General features: G+C 41.0%; 1 protein-coding gene across 1 annotated transcript; it reads right to left on the bottom strand.

Moving 5' to 3' along the window:
- Window positions 1-10,848: 10,848 nt before the first annotated feature.
- LOC114645705 (dispanin subfamily A member 2b-like) lies at window positions 10,849-23,631 on the bottom strand. The gene is made up of 2 exons (XM_028793523.2): window positions 23,413-23,631; window positions 10,849-11,256 (listed from the first exon to the last, which is right to left on the bottom strand). Exons 1-2 carry the CDS (start codon window positions 23,593-23,595, stop codon window positions 11,083-11,085), a joined length of 357 nt encoding a protein of 118 aa, XP_028649356.2. The 5' UTR covers window positions 23,596-23,631; the 3' UTR covers window positions 10,849-11,082.
- Window positions 23,632-23,869: the final 238 nt, after the last annotated feature.

The raw sequence follows: 23,869 nt of genomic DNA, 5'->3' as shown, positions 1-23,869 counted from the left end.
CGGCTTACCTACGCCTCTCTGCGCCGGGTAGACACACGTTGATCCATTCAGTGTAGCGCGCGTGCAGTTACCTGATGCAGGAATCTGTATAACATTGAAAGAAGTGTTGTTTCCATGAAAAACATTTGAAGCGGTAGCTATGGATGGCAAATGAACAGTCAATGTGGCTCACAGCTGGATTTGGACTGCAGCACAGACTAAAGCGAGTGAGTATGTGTTTGATGAGCTGTTCGAGTTGGCGGGCAGTGCTCTGAGGTGCATTCCCTATCACGTGGGAGGAGGGGTAGAGTTTCTGGGCGGGGCTTCGTTGTTTCTTTCCCATGGTTTTCGATGGTGGACGCGGTCGGGTGTCGTAACCGAAAAGAATAATGAAAAGTCAACGTGGCTCAGAGGTGCATGTGGACTCCTAGCACAGACGAAAGTGACTTACGGGGTGGTCGGTGAGTTGTAGCGTCCGGGGACATGAGCAGGCAGTGTGAATGCCTAGAGAGTGAGGGTGGATGCAGGCCGGGGAATAAGGAGTGTTGGTGGGCAGGGAAACGTTTTTCGTGCTCCTGCAGGACCATCTAAGAAGACGCATGTTTGTCGCGGATTCGAATTGCTGTATGTAGTGTGTAAAACAGTTTGCGATGGTTCATGCGGTCGTGCGTCGTAACCGGAAAGTCAACGTGGCTCAGAGGTGCATGTGGACTGTAGCTCAAACGAACATAAATGACAGCGTGTTTTCCGAGGCATTGCATCCGAGTTGGTGGGCGTGGCTCTGCGAGTTGTCGTCGTATCCAATGGTCTTAGAGTTGGTGGGCATGGCTGTCTTGCATGCTTTCCATGGGTGGCTACTTGTCGGCGGCTTAGTGAATTATATATAGATAGATAGATAGATAGATAGATAGATAGATAGATAGATAGATAGATAGATAGATAGATAGATAGATAGATAGATAGATAGATAGATAGATAGATACTTTATTAATCCCAAGGGGAAATTCACATATATGTCTGGGGTGGCACGGTGGCGCAGTGGTATCACTGCTGCCTCGCAGTTAGGAGACGAGGGTTCGTTTCCCGGGTCCTCCCTGCGTGGAGTTTGCATGTTCTCCTCGTGTCTGCGTGGGTTTACTCCGGGCGCTCCGGTTTCCTCATGTGGAGGAGTCTTCATGCGTTGCTGCATGATCCCTTGTCTTTTTTGTGCAGTGCTTTCCTTAGTTAGGCCCTTTCCTGTTTCAACTGCAACAGCACAGAGAAAATTATCAGTCTTTCTGACCCAAGATTTTAGATGCTGAAGTTCCATCTTGAAGTACATTGCCTTGCAAAAATATTCATCCCCCTCAGTTTTTCTCCAGTTTTGCCTCATTACAACCTGGAATCAAAATGGACTTCTTGGGTGTCAGCACCATTTGATGTACACAACATGCCTACCGCTATTAGGAGAGGTTAGGAGCATGTGTTATTTTACACAGTGCACACACATGACAAACCACCTCAAGATCCCAGATTAGGACATGAGTGCAGCCATGCAACGGGTGACACCTTAGCACCACACTAGTTTAGATGAAATGTAACAGTATGATATTTTTTATGGTGGTTGGAGTGCCAATTCTGCCACCAACCCCCAAGGCTTCCTTGTACTTGCAGGGCTGCAAATTAACGTCATACCCAGAACAAATTAATTGCAGGTTAAGGACCTTGCTCAAGGGACCAACGGAGTAGAGTCACTTCTGGCATTTACGGGATTTGAACCAGAAACCTTCCGATAGCCATTGCAAATCCCTAGCCTCAGAGCCACTATTCCGCCTGTGAGGGTGCAAAATATTTTTTTTTTTGACAGAAACAATAATTAAGCCAAAAACAACTGCATTTATTCACATGGAGAGTACTTTGAAGGAGGCTAAAGTTTCCGTAAGTAAAAATTATTCATATATATCTCTCTATTATAAAAGGAAATCCTGAGACGAGACTTTCTTGGAGATAATTTCAACTCCCGGACGAGATAATTTCAGGTCCCGCGAGATAAGACTTTTTGCCAAGATATTTTGACAAGTCCCACCCTCCTCCCAAACATTTACAAACCACATCCACAGTCCACTCACTTCTGATTCGTGTGAATGCTATTGTCAGACACAGTTCCTGTGGGGTCGGAAATAAAAGACAAAACAGTAGAAGATGACACTATTTAATGGATGTAGTGGATTCTCCATAATTGATAGGAGCCTGCTGAGTGCCCGTTGCTCTGCTACGGATGTCAGACCGTCCAGCTCTATGCCAACAATAGAGCCTGCCTTCCTCACCAGTTTGTCCAGGCGTGATGCATCCTTCTTCTTAATGCTGCCTCCCCAGCACACCACTGCGTAGAAGAGGGCACTCGCCACAACCATCTGATAGAACATCTGCAGCATCTTACTGCAGATGTTGAAGGATGCCAGTCTTCTAAGGAAGTACAGGTGGCTCTGTCCTTTCTTGCACAAAGAATCAGTATTGGCAGTCCAGTCTAATTTATCGTCCAGCTGCACTCCTAGGTATTTATAGGTCTGCACCATCTGCACACAGTCACCTCTGATGATCACGGGGTCCATGAGGGGCCTGGGTCTCCTAAAATCCACCACCAGTTCCTTGGTTTTGCTGGTGTTCAGTTGTAGGTGGTTTAAGTCGCACCATTTAACAAAGTCCTTGATGAGGTTTCTATACTCCTCCTCCTGCCCACTCCTGATGCAGCCCATGATAGCAGTGTCGTCAGCAAACTTTTGCACGTGGCAGGACTCCGAGTTATATTGGAAGTCCGATGTATATAGGCTGAACAGGACCGGAGAAAGTACAATCCCCTGCGGCGCTCCTGTGTTGCTGACCACAATGTCAGATCTGCAATTCCCGAGACGCACATACTGAGGTCTGTTTGTAAGATAGTCCACGATCCATGCCACCAGGTATGAATCTACTCCCATATCTGTCAGCTTGTCCCTAAGGAGCAGAGGTTGGATGGTGTTGAAGGCGCTAGAGAAGTCTAGAAACATAATTCTTACAGCGCCACTGCCTCTGTCCAAGTGGGAGAGGGATCGGTGTAGCATATAGATGATGGCATCTTCCGCTCCCACCTTCTATATACTCTATATAACTCTATATACGGCGTGTTTTCCGAGGCGTCGCGTCCGAGTTGGTGGGCATGGCTCTGCGAGTTGTCATCGTATCCAATGGTCTTAGAGTTGGTGGGCGTGGCTGTCTTGCGTGCTTTCCATGGGTGGCTACTTGTCAGCGGCTTAGTGAATTATATGTTGTCACACACGTGCGCTTAGGAGGCAATCAAAAGGCCCAGAGGTGAGTGAATGGTTATCAGATGGGGGGTTGTACGATGGTATTAATGCCTCTCTTTCTGACCTTACAGAAATAAAGAAGACAAATAATGAAACAAATACCCTCACAGAATGTAATTCAAAACCAACAATACTTCCGGCTCCAGTTTACCACATCACATCCGGTCCCCCAGTGATGACGTCACCACCGACCACCAGTGATGACGTCACTTCCAGTCCCCCAGTGATGACGTTACCACCAACCACCAGTGATGACGTCACATCCTGCTTTAATCATTTCCTGTAGCCATTTTTGAATAATTTTGTAATGTATAAAGGACGGCAGAAACAAGCACTGTCGTCGAATGTCTGATTTAATTTACTTTGTCAGTCTGACCAGAACAAATATTACAAGGGGCTAATCCCCAAACCTTTATGCTTTGGTTGTGAGTTTAATTCATCACAATGTATAGATTGAGGATTACTTGTGTTTTGTTCTGTGTATTGTATTGTATTGACCCCCTTCTTTTTGACACCCACTGCACGCCCAACCTACCTGGCACCCTGTGCTTTTCACAGATGAGAGAAGGTGAGAGACCTTGACAATCCACCTCCTCTCTATTCTCGGATACAGGCAATCTAGTTGTTATAATATCCACATTACTAACCGAGAATGGTAAACCGGATGGACGCAGGGACATCCGGCAATGGGCCATGGACGCAAAAGACGTACTGCGCAGGAGCCCCACAACGGCCTTCTCACACAGCAGAGGCAAATCGATTACAGCTCCAAAACAACACGTCCCAAATACTGGACATACAACGACGCGCCTCTCAAACGGCACAAGCAAAACATACACGTCATGGACATCAACGACAGACACCTGCTAAACGCTTGCGCCAGTTAACTGACAACGCGTTCAATAATGAGTCCACTATTCAGGAAAATTCATTGAGATTAATAAATGTCATTTGCAATCATTGTCATTCACTTAACTTCCCTGAAGAAACAACTGGCAATACAAGTAATGAATTTATACGTTGTTGTCAAAAGGGTCAAATTAGACTGCCTCCTTTACATTCATATCCTGAATATCTACAGAAGCTCCTAACTAATGATGTACCTGAAAGTGAAAACTTTATGAACTGCATTAGATCCTACAAATCGGTATCCACTATGAACATTAACAGTAGCACTGCACATCACATCCGTCTTGCAAAACTGTTAATTATTGATGAATGTGCAATGGCATCCAGTCATTTACTCAACACCATTCATAAACTTCTACAAACGTTGATGAATAATAATATTCCCTTTGGAGGAAAGGTACTTTTATTAGGAGGAGATTTTAGACAGTGCTTAGCTATTGTTCCACATGCCATGCGCTCAGCTATTGTTCAGTGCACCTTAAAATACGCAGACAATTGGCATTGCTTTCACAAGATACAGTTAGTACAAAACATGCGATGTCCAGATCCAGATCATAACAATTGGTTATTACAACTGGGAGATGGTACACTCACCAATACAGATAGACTTCACCCAGATATTATTACAATTCCTCAAGCCTTTATCTGCGACGACTTAGTTACAGAGATATTTGGAACAGCAATCTCATTAGACCAAATGCCCCTTTTAACACAACGCACTATATTATATCCAAAAAATATTAATGTGGAAAACATAAATACCCAAGTCATTGCATTACTTCCTGGAGAGACACAACTCTTTCTAAGCTCTGACAAAGTTGACTCTGATCACGACAATGACCATCTTCATTGACCTTACAAGTTCTGACCTGGAATTACCTTTTACACTTAAACGGCGTGTACAAAGAAATTTTCCAATAAACCTTTACACTGTGCCACACACTTTATTGTTTGATTTCTATTTGCATCATCTACACCTTCACACTATTCTATATCTCATTCATACATCACGCTCTTTGTCATTTCCCAACACCAGGGGTTGGCGAGCGAAGCGAGCAGGGGGCGGAGCCCCCTAGTCACCTGGAGAAAAAGATGACAACACCACATCAGAGTTAATGAGTAACTCCTCATTACTTGTACAATACCATACCAACAGTGTAGCAAGATGGTGGCAGCATCAGAGACTGGGAGACTAGTCAGGGTCAAGGCAACACTCAATGGAGCCAAGTAATTAGACCCCCTTAATGAAAATCTGCTTCAAAGTGCTGTGGACATCAGACTGGGCTGAAGACTCACCTCCAAACTGGGCAATGACCCTGAGCTCAATGCAAACACAACAGAGGAGTAGCTTAATGACAACTCTTGGAATGTCTTTGAGTGGCCCATTCCAGAGCCCAAATTGATCCCAATGAAACATTTCTGAAAAGACCTGAAAATAGTCGTTCATTGACTGTCTCCATCCAGCCTAACAGAGCTTGAGAGGATCTGCAGAAAAGATTGGCAGAAAATCCCAAAACTCAAGTGTGTGTACCTTGTCACATAATACCGAAGAAGACTCCAGGCTGGAATCGCTGCTAAATGGTACTTCAGCTGAATAAGAATTAAAAGGTCTGAAAATGTGTACCAATTGAATATTTCAGGTTTTTATTTTGAATAAATGTTGAACATTTCTAAAATCCTGCATTGAGTGTGGCTTGATGAGGGAAAGTATGACTTTAACTCTTTCAGGGCTAATTATTATTTTTTTCTTTTGTCCCAGGGCTGAATATTTTTCCAAAAAACACTCAAAGCAGTGGTTTCACACATAAATCAATTTAAAATACTTATTCATGACAAATGTCACAGTTTTAGGTTCCATGAGCCTCTACAGTATGTAAATTCACATACTTACTGCATACCTGTTTGTCTCATCATGCATAACCTGAAATTCATTTTCTGGAAAACAACAACTTGAAGTGGCTGATAATCTGTAGTGTCCACTAGCACGCTGTGTTGTTTGATGAAGTCCAGTAGCCAACTTTCCTCACATGGATCTACAGCATGTCTGTGTAGTCCTCTCAGGATGAATGTTGCCATAGGGTGTTCAGCACTACAATTAGCTGGGAATCGATCAGCTGGGGACTGATCAGCTGATGCACGTACCTGACTTTCATTTTTCGACCTCCAGATCACTTGCATCAAAATCGGAGTTCGATAAGCCAGAGCCCGATTCAGCAAAAATACATAAAAATAAAATAAATGACATGCACGGAGTACTTTGCTCTGTGCATTTGCGTCTCTCACCTGACATCTCTGCCATGCTATTTACTCCACGTAGGGATTCAACGTCAAGTCAATAAGTCTAACGGTCCTCCTTGGAAAGAGTGTCTACCTATAATGTAACTGCTTTTATTACCCTTTGCCCCTGGATATCAACTTCAGTTGACATCCTCCCTCAACCCTTGTGTTGACAAAAGTCAACATCCGCCCTAAAACAGTTAAATGATTGTTGCATAAAACTGGAACATAAAATCCTTGTGAAAGAGTCTCTGAATGTTATGTATGCTGTATACCTTAATACAAGTATCTATGGTTCTCTGTGTGTTTGAACTTTCTAACATTTCTGCTAAATTCATATCTTGGCATAGAGCAGCAGTTTTCAAACTGTGGGGAGTGGCCAAACAAAGGGGGCACGAATGTTGCCATATGTGTCGTAATTTTGCTATTCATAGGAAAACTTTAAACTTGTAGCGGTGTATCGGCAGCAAAAAATATAGGAATAAATTTTATTAGGGTTTCAAAAAAACTTTAGGGGTGTGCGATTAAAACTGTTATGAAAACTCGGGTCGCAAATACTTAAAGGTTGAGAAACGCTGGCATACAGCAAGACTCAAAGCATGGGTTAGACATTCACATTTCCAGGTCCTCCCTGCATGGAGTTTGCATGTTCTCCTCATGTCTGCATGGGTTTCCTCTGGGGGGCTTCATTTTTCTCCCATTGTTCAAAGACATGCAGGTTAGGTAAATTGTAGATGCTTAATTGGCCCATATATGTGTGTTTGTTGGTCCTGCAATGGATTGGCCCGCTGTGACCCTGGTCTGGAGTAAGTGGGTTAGACAATGCCATCACATGACATACCTACCAGAAATAAATATTTGATTTGAGTTTTTTAATTAAGTTGAATTTGGGTTGGCACTTTATACACACTGTCACAGTTTGGAGCACTAACTTGTGAAGAACATACCAGAAGCATGGGGAGAACCACAGGAGAAAAGTTGAGATGAATGAAAATGTTCTCTTCTTGCTTTCCAAGGAAGGATATATATATATATATGGAAGAGAAGGTCTGTGATACGGTTTGCATATTTGCAGTTGGAGATCCACGAAGGGAGAAAAAACGAATCACGTATCATAAAATAGTTTTATTCCTGAGCTTTCAACCCCTATCAGGGGTCTTCATCAGAGGATAATGCTTAGACTTACAAGAATCAAAGGCAATATATAGCAACACATTCAGTATGGAGGGGGGTGGGGTGGGTGAGTGGAGGTGACTAAGTCAGTATGATCAAGGGGGGGGGGGTTGTATAATTTAATTATTGTGTACATGTCCTTCTTAAGTTGGCATATATTCCAGTATATAGTGGAATACTGGGGGCATACAGCTCCCCAAACCCAGACACAGACAGGCACAGAGGCACAGGTCCAAAGAAACACGCATTAATTTCTCAGGGGAGCACCTTTCCTTCGCTCCCCGTCACAATACTGTACATAAAGCACAAAGCACACAATGCTCAATCCCCTTCTTCCTTTCTCTTTCTCTGCCACCTCCACTCCTCTCCCAGCAAGCTTTGTCTACCTCGAATGGAGTGAGGTGGCCCCTTTTATTCAGCACCTGGGAGTGCTCCAGGTGGTTCATCAGGATTACCTGGAATCATTCCCAGGTATGGTGAAAATCCATTGAATGGCTCTGCAGCTCTGCCTGGTTGCCCCCATGGAACCCAACAGCTCTGTACCAAGCTCCAAGTCCCGGTGTGCCCTGTGGGAATTCGTAGTGCCACAGCCGCCCAGGAGGGCTGCTATCTAGTGTCCTAGAGGTAGAAATGTCCCTCAGATGCTCTCTCCCCTAGTGCCTTCCCTCCAGGTGACGTCACAGCCGGGTAATGGCCAAGGCCTCCCGTCACAATATATATATAGTGTCAAGTCAATGAAACTTCTGGGCTATTGATCTGGTCAGTTAAGTAGCAGTGGGGATTGCTAATCAGTTTCAGCTGCTTTGGTGTTAATGAAATTAACAACAGGTGCACTAGAGGGGCAACAATGAGACGACCCCCAAAGCAGGAATGAATGGTTTAACAGGTGGAGGCCACTGACATTTTTCCCTCCTCATCAGAGGTAGCACAGGTAGTCCATCTTCTCCAGGATGGTACATCAATATGTGCCGTTGCCAGAAGGTTTGCTGTGTCTCCCAACACAGTCTCAAGGGCATGGAGGAGATTCCAAGAGACAAGCAGTTACTCTAGGAGAGCTGGACAGGCCTGTAGAAGGTTCTTAACCCATCAGCAGGACCCACCGGTATCTGCTCCTTTGGGCAAGGAGGAAAAGGACGAGCACTGCCAGAGCCTACAAAATTACCTCCAGCAGGCCACTGGTGTGAATGTCTCTGACCAATCAATCAGAAACAGACTTCATAAGGCCTGAGGGCGACGTCTTCTAGTGGGCCCTGTGCTCACTGCCCGGCACAGTGGAGCTTGATTGGCATTTGCCATAGAATACTGGAATTGGCAGGTCTACCATTGGCACCCTGTGCTTTTCACAGATGAGGGAAGGTTCACCCTGAGTACATGTGGCAGATGTGAAAGGGTCTGGAGAAGCCATGGAGAATGTTATACTGCCTGTAACATCATTCAGCACGACCAGTTTGGTGGTGGGTCAGTGATGGTCTGGGGATGCATATCCATGGAGAGACGCACAGACCTCCACAGGCTAGAGAACAGCACCTTGACTGACATTAGGTATCGGGATGAAATCCTTGGACCCATTGTCAGACCCTATGCTGGTGCAGTGGCTCCTGGGTTCCTCCTGGTGCACGACAATACCCGGCCTCATGTGGCGAGAGTATGCAGGCAGTTCCTGGAGGATGAAGGAGTTGATACCATTGACTGGCCCACACGTTCAGTCGCCTGACCTCAATCCAATAGAACACCTCTGGGTGTGACATTATGTTTCATTCCATCCGATGCCGCCAGGTTGCACCTCAGACTGTCCTGGAACTCAGTGATGCCCAGGTCCAGATCTGGGAGGAGATCTCCCAGGACACCATCTGTCGTCTCATTAGGACGTTGTCAGGCATTCATACAAGCACGCGGGGGCCATACAAACTACTGAGTACGATTTGGAGTTGCTGCAATTAAATTTTGGCAAAATGGACGAGCCTACCTTCCGCATCTTTTTTTCACTTTGATTTTCGGGGTGTCTTTGAACTCAGCCCTCTGTAGGTTGATAATTTGTCATTTCCATCAAACGCTGTGGCATCCTTTCGTTCCTAACACATTACCATATCAGTCCATATCAGTAGAGATATCCAGCAGGATTTTTTTCCCGTTGAGATCTGATGTGTTTTTAAATCGTTCCTTTAATTTATATATGTGTGTGTGTGTGTGTGTGTGTGTGTTAGAGTTCCACTGTGCTAACTTTGGACTTTGTAAGCCAAAAGACTTTGTATGTAGACTGGCATAGACTTAAACCAACCAAGTTGGTCTCAAGTGGATGAGACTGCAGGACTTCAAAGTTCACAAAGTTATTGATAAAACAGATCCAGCAGAATACTTTCAACTAAAGGGAGAATCACATTCTTGAGGACACCAGTGGAAATTAAGGGAAAGTGGGTTTTAAACTGAAGCTATGAAGCTCTTCTTTGCATAGTGGAAATCAGGAACAAACGACCAGGCCATGTAGTTCAAGTATCTGAATGAGATATGGGACAGCTTAACTATTAGATAAACAAGTGAGCCTGATGGAATGAATGACCTCCTTTTGTTTGTCAGAATTTGAATGTTCTCTGTTGTTTCTTATGTACTTACCACAATTATTTTGCATGAGTTTAATTGTATTAGAACATTACAAAAATATTGACAAGCTCACCAATCCGATGCACCTAATTTCTCCAAAATGACATCAAGTAGAGTTCTGAAGGTCCCTCAAGTACTCCTCTCTGCCACACTACTTGTCAAGATATAACATGTTGTCTGTGGTTCTTGGTATGAAGAAAAACCTTCTATCCCTCACCCAATTTACATCTTAATAAGGAATTTCTGCCTGCTTAGAAATGGGAACATTACTTAAAGAGATGGTGGGTTGACTAATGCAGTGCGCCCATGTGGTCACAACACCAATAACTAAATGATATCTTCTTATTTTCTATAAGGAGGCTCTGGATGGGATTTGGATTCCTTGGTTTCCCAGTAGTTTATATTTTATCATTTTTATTTTTCCCATGTCGTTCCAATCATGAACAAAGTATACTTAATATCTCTGTAATCTGCTAACTTCTATAAAGTAAAGTTCTGTTGTAAAAAGCTTGGTAAGCAAAAATTGAAATGAATGTTGGATATCCCGTCACCAATAGCGAATAAACATAACATATTCAGGATAGAGATCGTTGGTCATTGGGTTTTTAATGCAAAAGTTTATAACAGGCAAGCAGTTAGAAGATAATATAAAGAAGTAAACCAATGTAGTGCAGAAAAACAGCATTCATTGATTAAGCGCCATAGCAGTGCAAGACACAATAATGAGGGGAAGTAATATCTCTCACATGGCTGGCTTGATACATTTTGTTTAACAGGACAGGACAGATGTTATCTTGCATTTAAGGGTCTCTCTCGTTTTCTTTCAGTGTGGACCTTTCATTTGAGATATAGCTGCTGCTATCGTGGTTGCATAAATTGCGATTACGATGATAAACACAATGACTGACAGGACTGTTGCAGCAATGTTGAAACGCTTCGCCGAAGCTCCATAACCACTGGCCAGGGTCAAGTTTTTTGCAAGCTTTTGATCTCTGGACTGTAGAAAGAAGAAAAAACAAAAACACATAAAACACTGCAGTGTGACATTCGGTATTATTCAGTTTCATGTAATGGTGGTCCTTTCTGGTAGATACACTCCTTAAAATAAAAGGTGCCAGAGTGGTTCTTCAATATGATGCCATAGGCCAACCATTTTTTGTTCCCAAAAGAGCCCTTTACATGAAGGTCCCAGAAAGAACGTTTATTTATTTAGACCCATAACAGTCTAAATAAGGCCCCATACAGAAAATAAACATATATAGATGGTAACAGATGTGTGAAATACCAATGGGTCGTGGACTCTTGCTGCATATATACAACAGTAAGTTCAGGTTTTCTTCATCTGTCAGTGTTCTGATAGGTAGCTTACCATACATAAAAAATTTCAGTTTTTTTTTAACATATTAGGTTTTTCAAAGGACAAAGAACCAACTTCTTATGCAGAGAACCCTTCTCAGAATAAAATGGTGCTTTGTCAAACAACAGCTCTACGAGGAGCCACAAAACCCAGTACAGAAATATAAAATGCCATTAAAGAATCATTATTGTTTAGAGTGTACAATCCCACTCACAGGGAAAACTAAAACATATATTTTTAAACATTGATGGAAAAGAGGACTAAATTACTTACTGGAGTCTCAATGTGTAATCTGTGGGCTGACTACAAACCTGTAAGATCCGACTCCTCAGCCCACTGGGACCCCTTTAAAGGACCAAAACAGATAACTAAATACCTGTGATTGCCATGATTATGCAGGGTATGAAATCAGAATTTCCAGCCATGTCTCACTGCCAGTGCCATGTGTAGATGGCCTTCTGGGTGTCTTTTGGCTTTAGAGAGAGTGACTTAGTGAGTCGTTTGTTATGGGTCCTATTTGTAGGAAACTATCTTGCTTATATGAAAAAAATGATCTTATCATTATGCTTTATCTGAAAGTCAGTAAGAATAATACAGATAGCACCGATGTCCTGTCATTTTTTAAATCAGTAAATGTTCATTGTTGGACCCGCTTCAGACCAGGGCAGTTGGCATTTAACACGTCTTCAATTTACGAATGTTGCATGCTAATCCCTTTGTCTTTTGTTATTAAATGGAACATCCTTTGGGACTACAACACTCCTTTTGACTGTTGATCTCTCTGTCTATACTAGACTTCATGTTATTAATAGACGTGATGGTATTTTAGAAGAATTAAGTGGATAGGACTGAGGAGCCTTGTTGGGCTGAATGGCCTGTTCTTATCTAGACTGATCTAATAGATAGATAGGTAGATAGATAGATAGATAGATAGATAGATAGATAGATAGATAGATAGATAGATAGATAGATAGATAGATAGATAGATAGATAGATAGATAGATAGATAGATGTGAAAGGCACTAGATAGATAGATAGATAGATAGATAGATAGATAGATAGATAGATAGATAGATAGATAGATAGATAGATAGATAGATAGATAGATGTGAAAGGCACTAGATAGATAGATAGATAGATAGATAGATAGATAGATAGATAGATAGATAGATAGATAGATAGATAGATAGATAGATAGATAGATAGATGTGAAAGGCACTATATAATAGATAGATAGATAGATAGATAGATAGATAGATAGATAGATAGATAGATAGATAGATAGATAGATAGATAGATAGATAGATAGATAGATAGATAGATGTGAAAGGCACTAGATAGATAGATAGATAGATAGATAGATAGATAGATAGATAGATAGATAGATAGATAGATAGATGTGAAAGGCACTATATAATAGATAGATAGATAGATAGATAGATAGATAGATAGATAGATAGATAGATAGATAGATAGATAGATAGATAGATGTGAAAGGCACTAGATAGATAGATAGATAGATAGATAGATAGATAGATAGATAGATAGATAGATAGATAGATAGATAGATAGATAGATGTGAAAGGCACTAGATAGATAGATAGATAGATAGATAGATAGATAGATAGATAGATAGATAGATAGATAGATAGATAGATAGATGTGAAAGGCACTATATAGATAGATAGATAGATAGATAGATAGATAGATAGATAGATAGATAGATAGATAGATGTGAAAGGCACTAGATAGATAGATAGATAGATAGATAGATAGATAGATAGATAGATAGATAGATAGATAGATAGATGTGAAAGGCACTATATAATAGATAGATAGATAGATAGATAGATAGATAGATAGATAGATAGATAGATAGATAGATAGATAGATAGATAGATGTGAAAGGCACTAGATAGATAGATAGATAGATAGATAGATAGATAGATAGATAGATAGATAGATGTGTAAGGCACTATATAATAGATAGATAGATAGATAGATAGATAGATAGATAGATAGATAGATAGATAGATAGATAGATAGATGTGAAAGGCACTAGATAGATAGATAGATAGATAGATAGATAGATAGATAGATAGATAGATAGATAGATAGATAGATAGATAGATAGATAGATGTGAAAGGCACTATATAATAGATAGATAGATAGATAGATAGATAGATAGATAGATAGATAGATAGATAGATAGATAGATAGATAGATAGATAGATAGATAGATGTGAAAGGCACTAGATAGATAGATAGATAGATAGATAGATAGATAGATAGATAGATAGATAGATAGATAGATAGATGTGAAAGGCACTATATAATAGATAGATAGATAGATAGATAGATAGATAGATAGATAGATAGATAGATAGATAGATAGATAGATAGATAGATAGATGTGAAAGGCACTAGATAGATAGATAGATAGATAGATAGATAGATAGATAGATAGATAGATAGATAGATAGATAGATAGATAGATAGATGTGAAAGGCACTAGATAGATAGATAGATAGATAGATAGATAGATAGATAGATAGATAGATAGATAGATGTGAAAGGCACTATATAGATAGATAGATAGATAGATAGATAGATAGATAGATAGATAGATAGATAGATAGATAGATAGATGTGAAAGGCACTAGATAGATAGATAGATAGATAGATAGATAGATAGATAGATAGATAGATAGATAGATAGATAGATAGATGTGAAAGGCACTATATAATAGATAGATAGATAGATAGATAGATAGATAGATAGATAGATAGATAGATAGATAGATAGATAGATGTGAAAGGCACTAGATAGATAGATAGATAGATAGATAGATAGATAGATAGATAGATAGATAGATAGATAGATGTGAAAGGCACTATATAATAGATAGATAGATAGATAGATAGATAGATAGATAGATAGATAGATAGATAGATGTGAAAGGCACTAGATAGATAGATAGATAGATAGATAGATAGATAGATAGATAGATAGATAGATAGATAGATAGATAGATAGATAGATATGAAAGGCACTATAAAATAGATAGATAGATAGATAGATAGATAGATAGATAGATAGATAGATAGATAGATAGATAGATAGATAGATAGATAGATAGATAGATAGATATGAAAGGCACTATATAATAGATAGATAGATAGATAGATAGATAGATAGATAGATAGATAGATAGATAGATAGATAGATAGATAGATAGATAGATAGATAGATAGATAGATAGATATCAAGCTTATTTTTAACATGAGGTAACAATCTCCAGCCATTTATTCCTCTTCAGAGTCTGGAGGGACAGAAGCCCATCACACCAACATTGGACACCAGGGTGGGACCACCCCAGGATGAGGTGCCTGTCCATTGCCTGGTCCACCTGTGCACACACCTCTATAACCTAACTTCACCATGTAATCTTACAATCTGACAATCACCTCTCAAAGAGAGAAAGCTGGTTCAGCCATGGATTGACCGAAACCAAGCATGGAATTCAAGCTCAGGACTAACAACTGCATCCCCATGCGCACCTTCTTTTAATTTTCTTTTTCAGTTCATCTTCCCGGAGACATGTGTCAAATGCATGGAGCAGATACTCCATTGGGATTCAGAGTATAGGCTAGTGATTTGATGGTTTATACAGAGAGTCTTGAGTGTCTAACAGCTATGATGTTCTCCATTTCATGCTTTCTTTTGTATTTTAGCTCCGGGCTCTCTGTTGTCAAGTAATATGATCTTTTCCAGAAACTTGGACCGCTTCCCAGAGTCCATCACGGAATTGTCAATTTTGTAAATGCTATTTTCCAGTAAAGGCCATCATGATTATATTATTTGTACTCTGCTACATCCTAATTTGATTTGTGCTTCTAAACATCTACTGACTCTCTAACTACTTTGTTTTTGTTTCCATTAGCAGATACCATAGCTTTGTTGGCAAAGGATGGAGTTTAAAATCCTCCAAAAAGGCTATGTGAAGTTAAATTTCTGTGGCACTGACTGAATGTGAGCATATAACTCACAGCCTGCCCTTTCATAACTTTTATATATAAAGAGCCCATTTAACATCATTAAGGAAGGTCCTCCAGGAATAGATGAAAAGACCAACATGACTCATGGATCACTTCAATCTGCTGGAGTTATCAAATTTGTCAGTCCATCTAAAAATATAATGCATGAAGAAACTGGTAATTCTTTGCCTTTTCTTCAGTCTCAATTTTTGTCCAAAGCTGCTGGAATTTGTTGATTTTAATAGGTCAGGGTGATGAAGGGCGTTGCAATAGTCCTGATTTCCTGCCATTGGATACACAACATGGGACCTTCTTTGAGATTTAGGGAAAATGGGCACAAGGACATACTGCTCCAGCATGGTGGCATATTCCACTGGGGGTCACCTTGATGAGGTGTGATGGTGCTTTCAATCATAATGGGACAAGCGTGTGTGTAGATATTACTGGTCCCACCCACACTCTTTTACAAATAATGGCACTACTGTGGGTTCTGTAGTTCCTCATAGAGCCACTACTTAACAAAGAACCATTAAACTTCGGAAGGTTCTTTGCATATGAAATTGGCTCTTTGGGGTTTAACGAGAGGTCAAGCAAAATGACTCCTTTTATTGGCTAACTAAGAAGATTACAATATGCAAGCTTTCAAGGCAACTCAGGCCCCTTCTTCAGGCAAGATGAAATGAGGTTTCAAATTTCTTTGAGCTTTAAATTGTTGCTAATATGTGGACAAAACAGATATCTAGTAGAATACTAAAAAATCAAGTAAATGTGAACTTACTGATTGTATACAGGAAGAATTCCTTGAAAATCATGAGCCCATTGGCATTTGATGTCTGTTATTGTCAATCAATGGTTATTTATGGAGACTTGTTATGAATCTAAATAAAAGGTTCTCTCTGGAACCTTCATGTGGATGGCTCTTTTGGGAAACTAAAATGGCTCCCCTATGAGATCGCTCTGAAGCACTGAGTTGGCAAGTGCTAACTATACCACATCGTGGGCCCACTATGGTAGTGTATGATGAAGTAGTGTGAGGTTTTATATAATCCATGCAATGCAACAACTTCTTCAAATGATCTCCTACATTCAAAAAAAGTCTTGTGGCCCTGATACAACAAATCATAATTGAGGGACAGGCTGTGATGAACTTACACTCCCATTCGATATCTGTTTGATTCTCTTTAAGGAACGAGCTGCAACTTTTCAAACAAACACCTTTGATAAGGTGCCACCTGAGAGGTTGGGCATCAAACTAAAAGAAGTGGGAGTTCAGGGTGATGTTTTTAGATGGGTGCAGAATTGGCTCAGACACAGGAAGCAGAGAGTGATGGTGTGAGGAACCTCATCAGAATTGGCCGAGGTTAAGAGTGGTGATCCATCCATTGTCCAGCCTGCTATATCCTAACTACAGGGTCATGGGGGTCTGCTGGAGCCAATCCCAGCCAACACAGGGCATAAGGCAGGAAACAGACCCCAGACAGGGCGCCAGCACACCACAGGGTGCGCACACACACACACATCAAGCACACACTAGGGACAATTTAGAATCGCCAATGCACCAAACCTGCATGTCTTTGGACTGTGGGAGGAGACCGGAGTACCCGGAGGAAACCCAAGCAGACACGGGGAGAACATGCAAACTCCACGCAGGGAGGACCCAGGAGTGAACCCGGGTCTCCTTACTGTGAGGCAGCAGCGCTACCCACTGCGCCACCGCGCTGCCCGCTGCTGGTTTTAATATATATAAATGATTTAGATAGGAATATAAGTAACAAGCTGGTTAACTTTACAGATGTTACCAAGATAGGTGGATTAGCAGATAATCTTAAATCCGTTGAAATATCAAAGAGGAACTTGGACAGCATACAGGTTGGGAAGATTTGTGGCAGATGAAATGTAAAATCAGTAAATGTCAAGTATTACACATAGGGAGCGGCACGGTGGCACAGTGGGTAGCACTGCTGCCTCGCAGTTGGGAGACCTGGGGACCCGGGTTCGCTTCCCGGGTCCTCCCTGCGTGGAGTTTGCATGTTCTCCCCGTGTCTGCGTGGGTTTCCTCCGGGCGCTCCGGTTTCCTCCCACAGTCCAAAGACATGCAGGTTAGGTGGATTGGTGATTCTAAATTGGCCCTGGTGTGTGCTTGGTGTGTTTGTGTGTGTCCTGCGGTGGGTTGGCGCCCTGCCCAGGATTGGTTCCTGCCTTGTGCCCTGTGTTGGCTGTGATTGGCTCCAGCAGACCCCCGTGACCCTGTGTTCGGATTCAGCGGGTTGGAAAATGGATGGATGGATGGATTACACATAGGAAGTATAAATGTTGGGTTTGAATACACAATGGGAAGTCAGAAAATCGAGAGTACACCTTATGAGAAGGATTTAGGAGTCTCAGCGGACTCGACACTATCAACTGCCAGACAGTGTTCAGAAGTCATTAAAAAGGCTAACAGACTGTCAGGTTATATAGCGCCTTGATGTGTAGAGTACAAGTCACAGAAGGTTCTGCTCAAGCTTTATAACACACTGGTGAGGCCTCATCTGGAGTACTGAGTGCAGTTTTGGTCTCAAAAAGGACATAGCAGTGCTAGATAAAGTCCAGAGAAGAGCGACTAGGCTCATTCCAGGGCTACAGGGGATGAGTTATTAAGACAGATTAAAAGAGCTGAGCCTTTACAATTTAAGCAAAAGGATATAAAAATGAGACATGATTGAAGTGTTTTAAAATTAGGAAGTGAATTAGTGCAGTGGATTGAGACTGTGACTTTAAAATGAGTTCATCAAGAACACAGGGACACAGTTGGAAACTTGTTAAGGGTAAATTTTGCCCAAAACAAAAAGGAAGTTTTTTGTTTACACAAAGAAACACATACACAAAAAAAGTGAAAACGTTGTCAAAGTGACCCATCTTAAGATGTATATTACAGTATATGGGGAAATTCCATTGAGAGCAGTCGACACACCAGCAAAAGCAAATCTTGCCCTAAGAATAGTAAGAAACTTATACCTTTATCATATAATCCATTTATCCAGGGCAGGGTCACGGGAAAGCTGGAGCCTATCCCAGAAATCTAAGGGTACAAGGCAGGAACAATCCCTGGACAGGGTGCCAGAACACCCACTCACTCACACACGCATCCATTCGCACCTGGGTCGCTTTAACAACGCCAGTTCGTCTAACCTTCACGCCTCTTGCTTGATGGAGGAAACGCAAACAGACATTGGGGGGAGGAGACGCAGACTCCGCGCAGAGAACAGAACACCCCCTTTATCAAGTTATAAAATTAAATGCATGTCCCACTCATTTTTTTCAGATATCATATTGCTTTATTTGAAACGTTAGTGACGCAGCGCTTAGTGCTAACGTCAAGTTTTAAATTTCAAACCTCACGCACTTGTTGCATATAACGAGCGTAGCGGAGTGGCGAGAGGCGGACGTAAGGGGTGCGGCACATTTTTGGCGGCGGCATTATTGGCCAAAAGGCTCAGTACAATTCGTGTGTAAGCAGCAGGGTTCGGAAAAATATCACTCATGAATGAAAAAGTAAAATTCTCTGATTGTTATCCACAAATGCTTCAAAAATAATTTCCAGACTGTCCTTCGGTGTCGGCATCAGACACAGCACTTGAAATGCATGAGGCAATAACAAAAATAAACATAATTACATTACACCGATAATAATTTCTAGGAAGATAAACAACAAATTTACAATTTATAATTTCGTTTCGTCATCAATCCGAATGCGTTCTTGTTCTGCGCAGAAAACATCCCCACCTATCACTTGTACACTACACTGGTTCTGATCTTAAACTAATAATTAGGACACGGTTTTACAGTGCGTCTCTACTATATTCTTGTCTAGTTGATGCTTATAAATAATTATATGTGAAAAATTATTGCTGTTTCTCTATTTATGAAAAACATCTATGCAAAATTTATCTTAATTCTTCTGTATACGTCATTTTAATTTTCTATTTAAATATGTCAACTTTTTCAGGTAGACCTATGTGTGGAGTGGTGGCTCTGAGGCTGGGATCTGCACTGGCAATCGGAATGTTGCATTATTCGAATCCCGTAAAATGCCAAACGGGTCTCTGCTCTGTTGGGCCCTTAACCTGCAATTGCTAATCGCTTTGAGCAGTGAGAAAAGCGCTATATAAATGCAAAGAATTAATATTATTATTATGTTGGAGGGCGGCAAATTGAAGCACCGCCCCGCCCTGAGCGGCACCAATTAGAGCTACGCCCCTGAACGAGCGTGCACATTTTCTCCGTGTATGCGCTTTTCTTTTTTTCTAATTAATTTTCTTTTCTTGCATTTATTAGCTGGCTACATTTTTATTTTAATCCTTCATTGTTAAAGCTGTTCTTTTCTTAACTCCAGTTTTGCTTCTAGGATACACAGCTGTCTCTGGCGATCCTGCATTTAATGGAGGCGAATTTTGAGAATGTTGTTTTTTTGGGACGTATTAATCATCTGCCCATATATGTTGTGTATGAGGGCTCCATTACAGCACCGAGTGAGTTCCAACACTCCCACGGCATTCGCGAACACACCCACATTCATTTACGCGAGCCAGTGTTTTACTTGGAACATTATCTTAAAACCACTGTAATTCAAAACTTAAATAAAAGTAATTACATTACTTCCCTAAATATAAATTTTGTCTGTGCATACGCAGAGTTTCTAAATTCTCTCGGTGTTAAACTCTGTTTTCTGCTTCAGACCTGCACTAACTGAACACTCTTCTCTGTATACTCCGTGGTTTACTTGTTTGCGTCGCTTTTGTCCGGATGTTTATTTTCCTTTCACATCCTGAACACTCCATAAGAAGTCCAGTGAAATTATTAAAGGTTTAACGCACCCTGGTCTCTGTTTCTTTCTTCCCTTTCCCTCTGAAAAAATATAGAGGCTAATTAAATCAAAAACAAATACATTAAGTGGCAGCTTCCGTCCACTGGTGTCCTTTGGTGGCTTCAGACGTCCAGCCACCTGATCTTAGGGAAACCCCCACTTTCTCCTGCCTTGCGTGTACGATTTGACCGCTTAGTCTCTTGATGTTTTCGTTCCTCAGAATGCAAAGGTTTGGGAGTCGTCAGAAACAATTTAGAGTGTTGCTGCAAAAGGGGCGTTCCTTATGCAAATATTCAGACTTTATGCAAATATAGTTGTGTGTGCCGTTGTGAGTTTACAGCAATACAACAATTATTCGTAACAATAATCTTGCATATTGAAACAATTAATTTATATTGACAGCTAGAACGCTGCTTGAATATAAGATTATGTGCATTTTATCTGTTTCAAATAATTGTTTTAACCATTATTTTGTATTACAGTTTTGTATTTTTTAATGTATTTTTAAAGAATTTTTTACAGTGATATTTATATATTTACCCCAAAATTTATATCCAACACAACACTACTCTGCCTCTTATTACTTGTGCCTGTGGTTTTCTCTGTGTGAATGAAAACTTTTTACAATATCAAGTCTCTTTCAGTGTCCCTGTGCCAATATTTAACTTTTAACTGTCATCTTAACAAATATGAGTGAAAAAGTATGAAAATGCATGAACTGAGAATATCTCACATTACAGTGCAGACCAGTCCAAACACAAATTTACAGTAATATGCTCTCCTATGACAGCCTGCTGTGATGCATTTTTCAATGCAGTATTTTATTGTGAAAAATTACAGTTAATTCCTGTGAAATTCTGGCAATTTTTTTACAGTGCAAATATCAAACTCTGCTCACGCCCCACATTCACAAACAGAGGGACTATGTTAACAAACTCTGGTGAGCTGCAGTCATGCTATGCTTGAACAGTAAAGATACTGGCTAAAAACCCTGCAATAACATTCAAAATATAAGCAAAATTTACTTAGTCTTTGTTGGGAGGTTAAATATTAAAGGGTTGCACACTTCTGTTCAAGACAATATTATAATATCCACCATAAAAAAGGTTAAGTGCAAAATGCATTGCATTTGTCATTTCAACAGATGACGCACAACACACATTAATGCTGCTGTTACAAATCTCCTACCAAAAGGCATATAACAGAGATGTTATATCAAAAACATTAACACTGCTTTTATAAATCCTATAGCAAATGGCATATAACAGGGACATATGCAGGGCATTTGTCATTCCAACAGATGGTGCATCAGAAACATTTGTAGTAAATCATATTGTTACTACATACAATATGTTTCTGACCTCTGTTGGAATGACAAATGCAATGCATTATATTACTACATGCATTACAAAATACATTCCAATAGAGGGTGCACTGCAGACCTTAATGCTGAGATCCAAGTAGATTACCTGGATTGGATCCAGTCTTAGACAGATAGCACAATATTTCACAAATAATCAGGCAAAAGGAGGCTTGATTTAACTCATCTGAGTAAACTGCCTGTTTTTCGTGGTGCAGCAATACAACAGCTTTGGTTCCAGTTTAGAAAAAGAATATTTTTTTCAGTTAAACTAAAACCATGGATTTTTATATATCACTTTATTTACAGAGCAATGGAAGAAAAGAAGGACGAAGCGGGTAAAGTCAACAAAAGGGCGTTTACAGACACAAGCCATCCCGTGAATGGCAGTCTTCAAGGATCGCTCTGTGCTGAGACTTAGATTTTGGGGGATTGATGCTCGGTTGCGCAGTGATAGCCCCACTGCTTTGTAGTAAAAGCGAAAGAGGTGTTCCCTGGGTGGTGTTGGCGTGTCCCCAGCCGTGTCCCCGCTTTGGCTGTGCTCTGATTTCCTCCCAAAGACGTGCAGCTTAGTAGGATTTGCGATGCTAAACTAGCCGCGTGTGCGTGCGTGCGCGTGCGTGCGCGTGCGTGTGTGTTCGCCCTCCCTGGCCGCGGATTGGTCCAGTCTTTCGCCCTATACATGTTGCGATCCCCGACCCAGCTTCTGGATAAGAGTGTTTGCAAGATGGATGGTTCTGCTGCCCTAAATATTCATAACGGTTTAGGCAAGAAACAGGAAGGACTGAGAGGCAGAAACTGTGAACGCGGTGCACATGTTATGATTTCTAAGATAGCCCTTTGAGCGTACAGTAACGTTTATGTCGTGGCTCAAGTACATTTTCTAACTCAATCAAAGAAATGATTCATATGTAGATTTTTCCACAAGGGCCTTTACAATAACAAGAAAAGTTTTTTTTTTTTATTAATGTAAAGTAATAATGAAGACGAGTACAATTCAGGCAAACCACTAAAACGATCCCGGTCTTCTGAGGGAGTGACAGCCACAGGTGACATTTAAATACAAGGGCACCGATGCCACAATCCGGCCGAGAGCTTTAACCACGAGAAGAATGAGCGCGACAAAGAGAAAAGACCAAGCCGATAAAACGGCACAATGTTAGTATTTAATTTTAAAGGACGTTAGTGCTGCATTCACGATTGACGCGGCTGCCTCAACGATCCCGGAGCTGTACTTTTCCATTTTGATGTTTTCACACTCTCCCACTCTTCGTCTAACTTTTTTTCAAGTACTTCCAATTGCTTGCTTATCGCCCATAACCTTAATGATATTAATGTTATAATAATTAATAACGATCGAGCGCGATCCTAACATGCCAGAGCGTCTTGTCCAGGCCCGCTTCCTGACTTCTCTCCAGGATTACCCCCTGCTCTAAACGATTTATAGAGCTCTAAACTACATGCGCACAAAGTAACATTAAAACAAAACCCCGTAGACTGACTGTTAAAATCTGAGACAAATAACAAAGAAGTCATTTTAATTGTACTTACTTTAATAGAATACCACAAGGCGACGAGTCCAAGGCAGCAACAATTCAAATAGCCAAAGCTGAACAGAGACCACAACACATGGTCTTTTACGCTCGTTGGATCCTGTTCAACTTGTACTACCGTAGCAGGGTAATAAGGAGGAGCATTAACGTCCTTCTGAGGGTGTCCGACTGACGCTTCCATCGTGCTGCTCTTTCTCAATGCGATCTCTGCAGTAAACATCACAGCGAGCGCATTTATAGTCTGGCAGTCGTCGCAACAAACCGACCACCCCCAGCCCGCGCCCTCCCTGCACCCAAGCATACAACCTGATTAGCTTATCTTGACATTTCTGTAGAGTGAAATCTTCAGGAATCAGTTGCCTTAAAAACTAAAATGAAATAATGCAAATTACAAGGGGGTGCAGATGGCAGATCCAGAGGTCGGGGGTCTAAACCCGTCCGTTTGGAGTTTTGTA

The sequence above is a fragment of the Erpetoichthys calabaricus genome, chromosome 2 (genome assembly GCF_900747795.2).
Source record: "Erpetoichthys calabaricus chromosome 2, fErpCal1.3, whole genome shotgun sequence".
NCBI lineage: Eukaryota > Metazoa > Chordata > Cladistia > Polypteriformes > Polypteridae > Erpetoichthys > Erpetoichthys calabaricus.
Note: the sequence above shows the minus strand (reverse complement) of the source record. Positions and strands in the feature narration are given on the sequence as shown.

Bases quoted from the DNA above. Each gene is read 5' to 3' on its own strand.
- LOC114645705 (XM_028793523.2), bottom strand. From the start codon at position 23,595: ATGGAAGCGTCAGTCGGACACCCTCAGAAGGACGTTAATGCTCCTCCT. The intron at 11,257-23,412 runs GTAAGTACAATT...TTCTTTCTACAG, and splicing joins CCTTGTGGTATTCTATTAAA to TCCAGAGATCAAAAGCTTGC.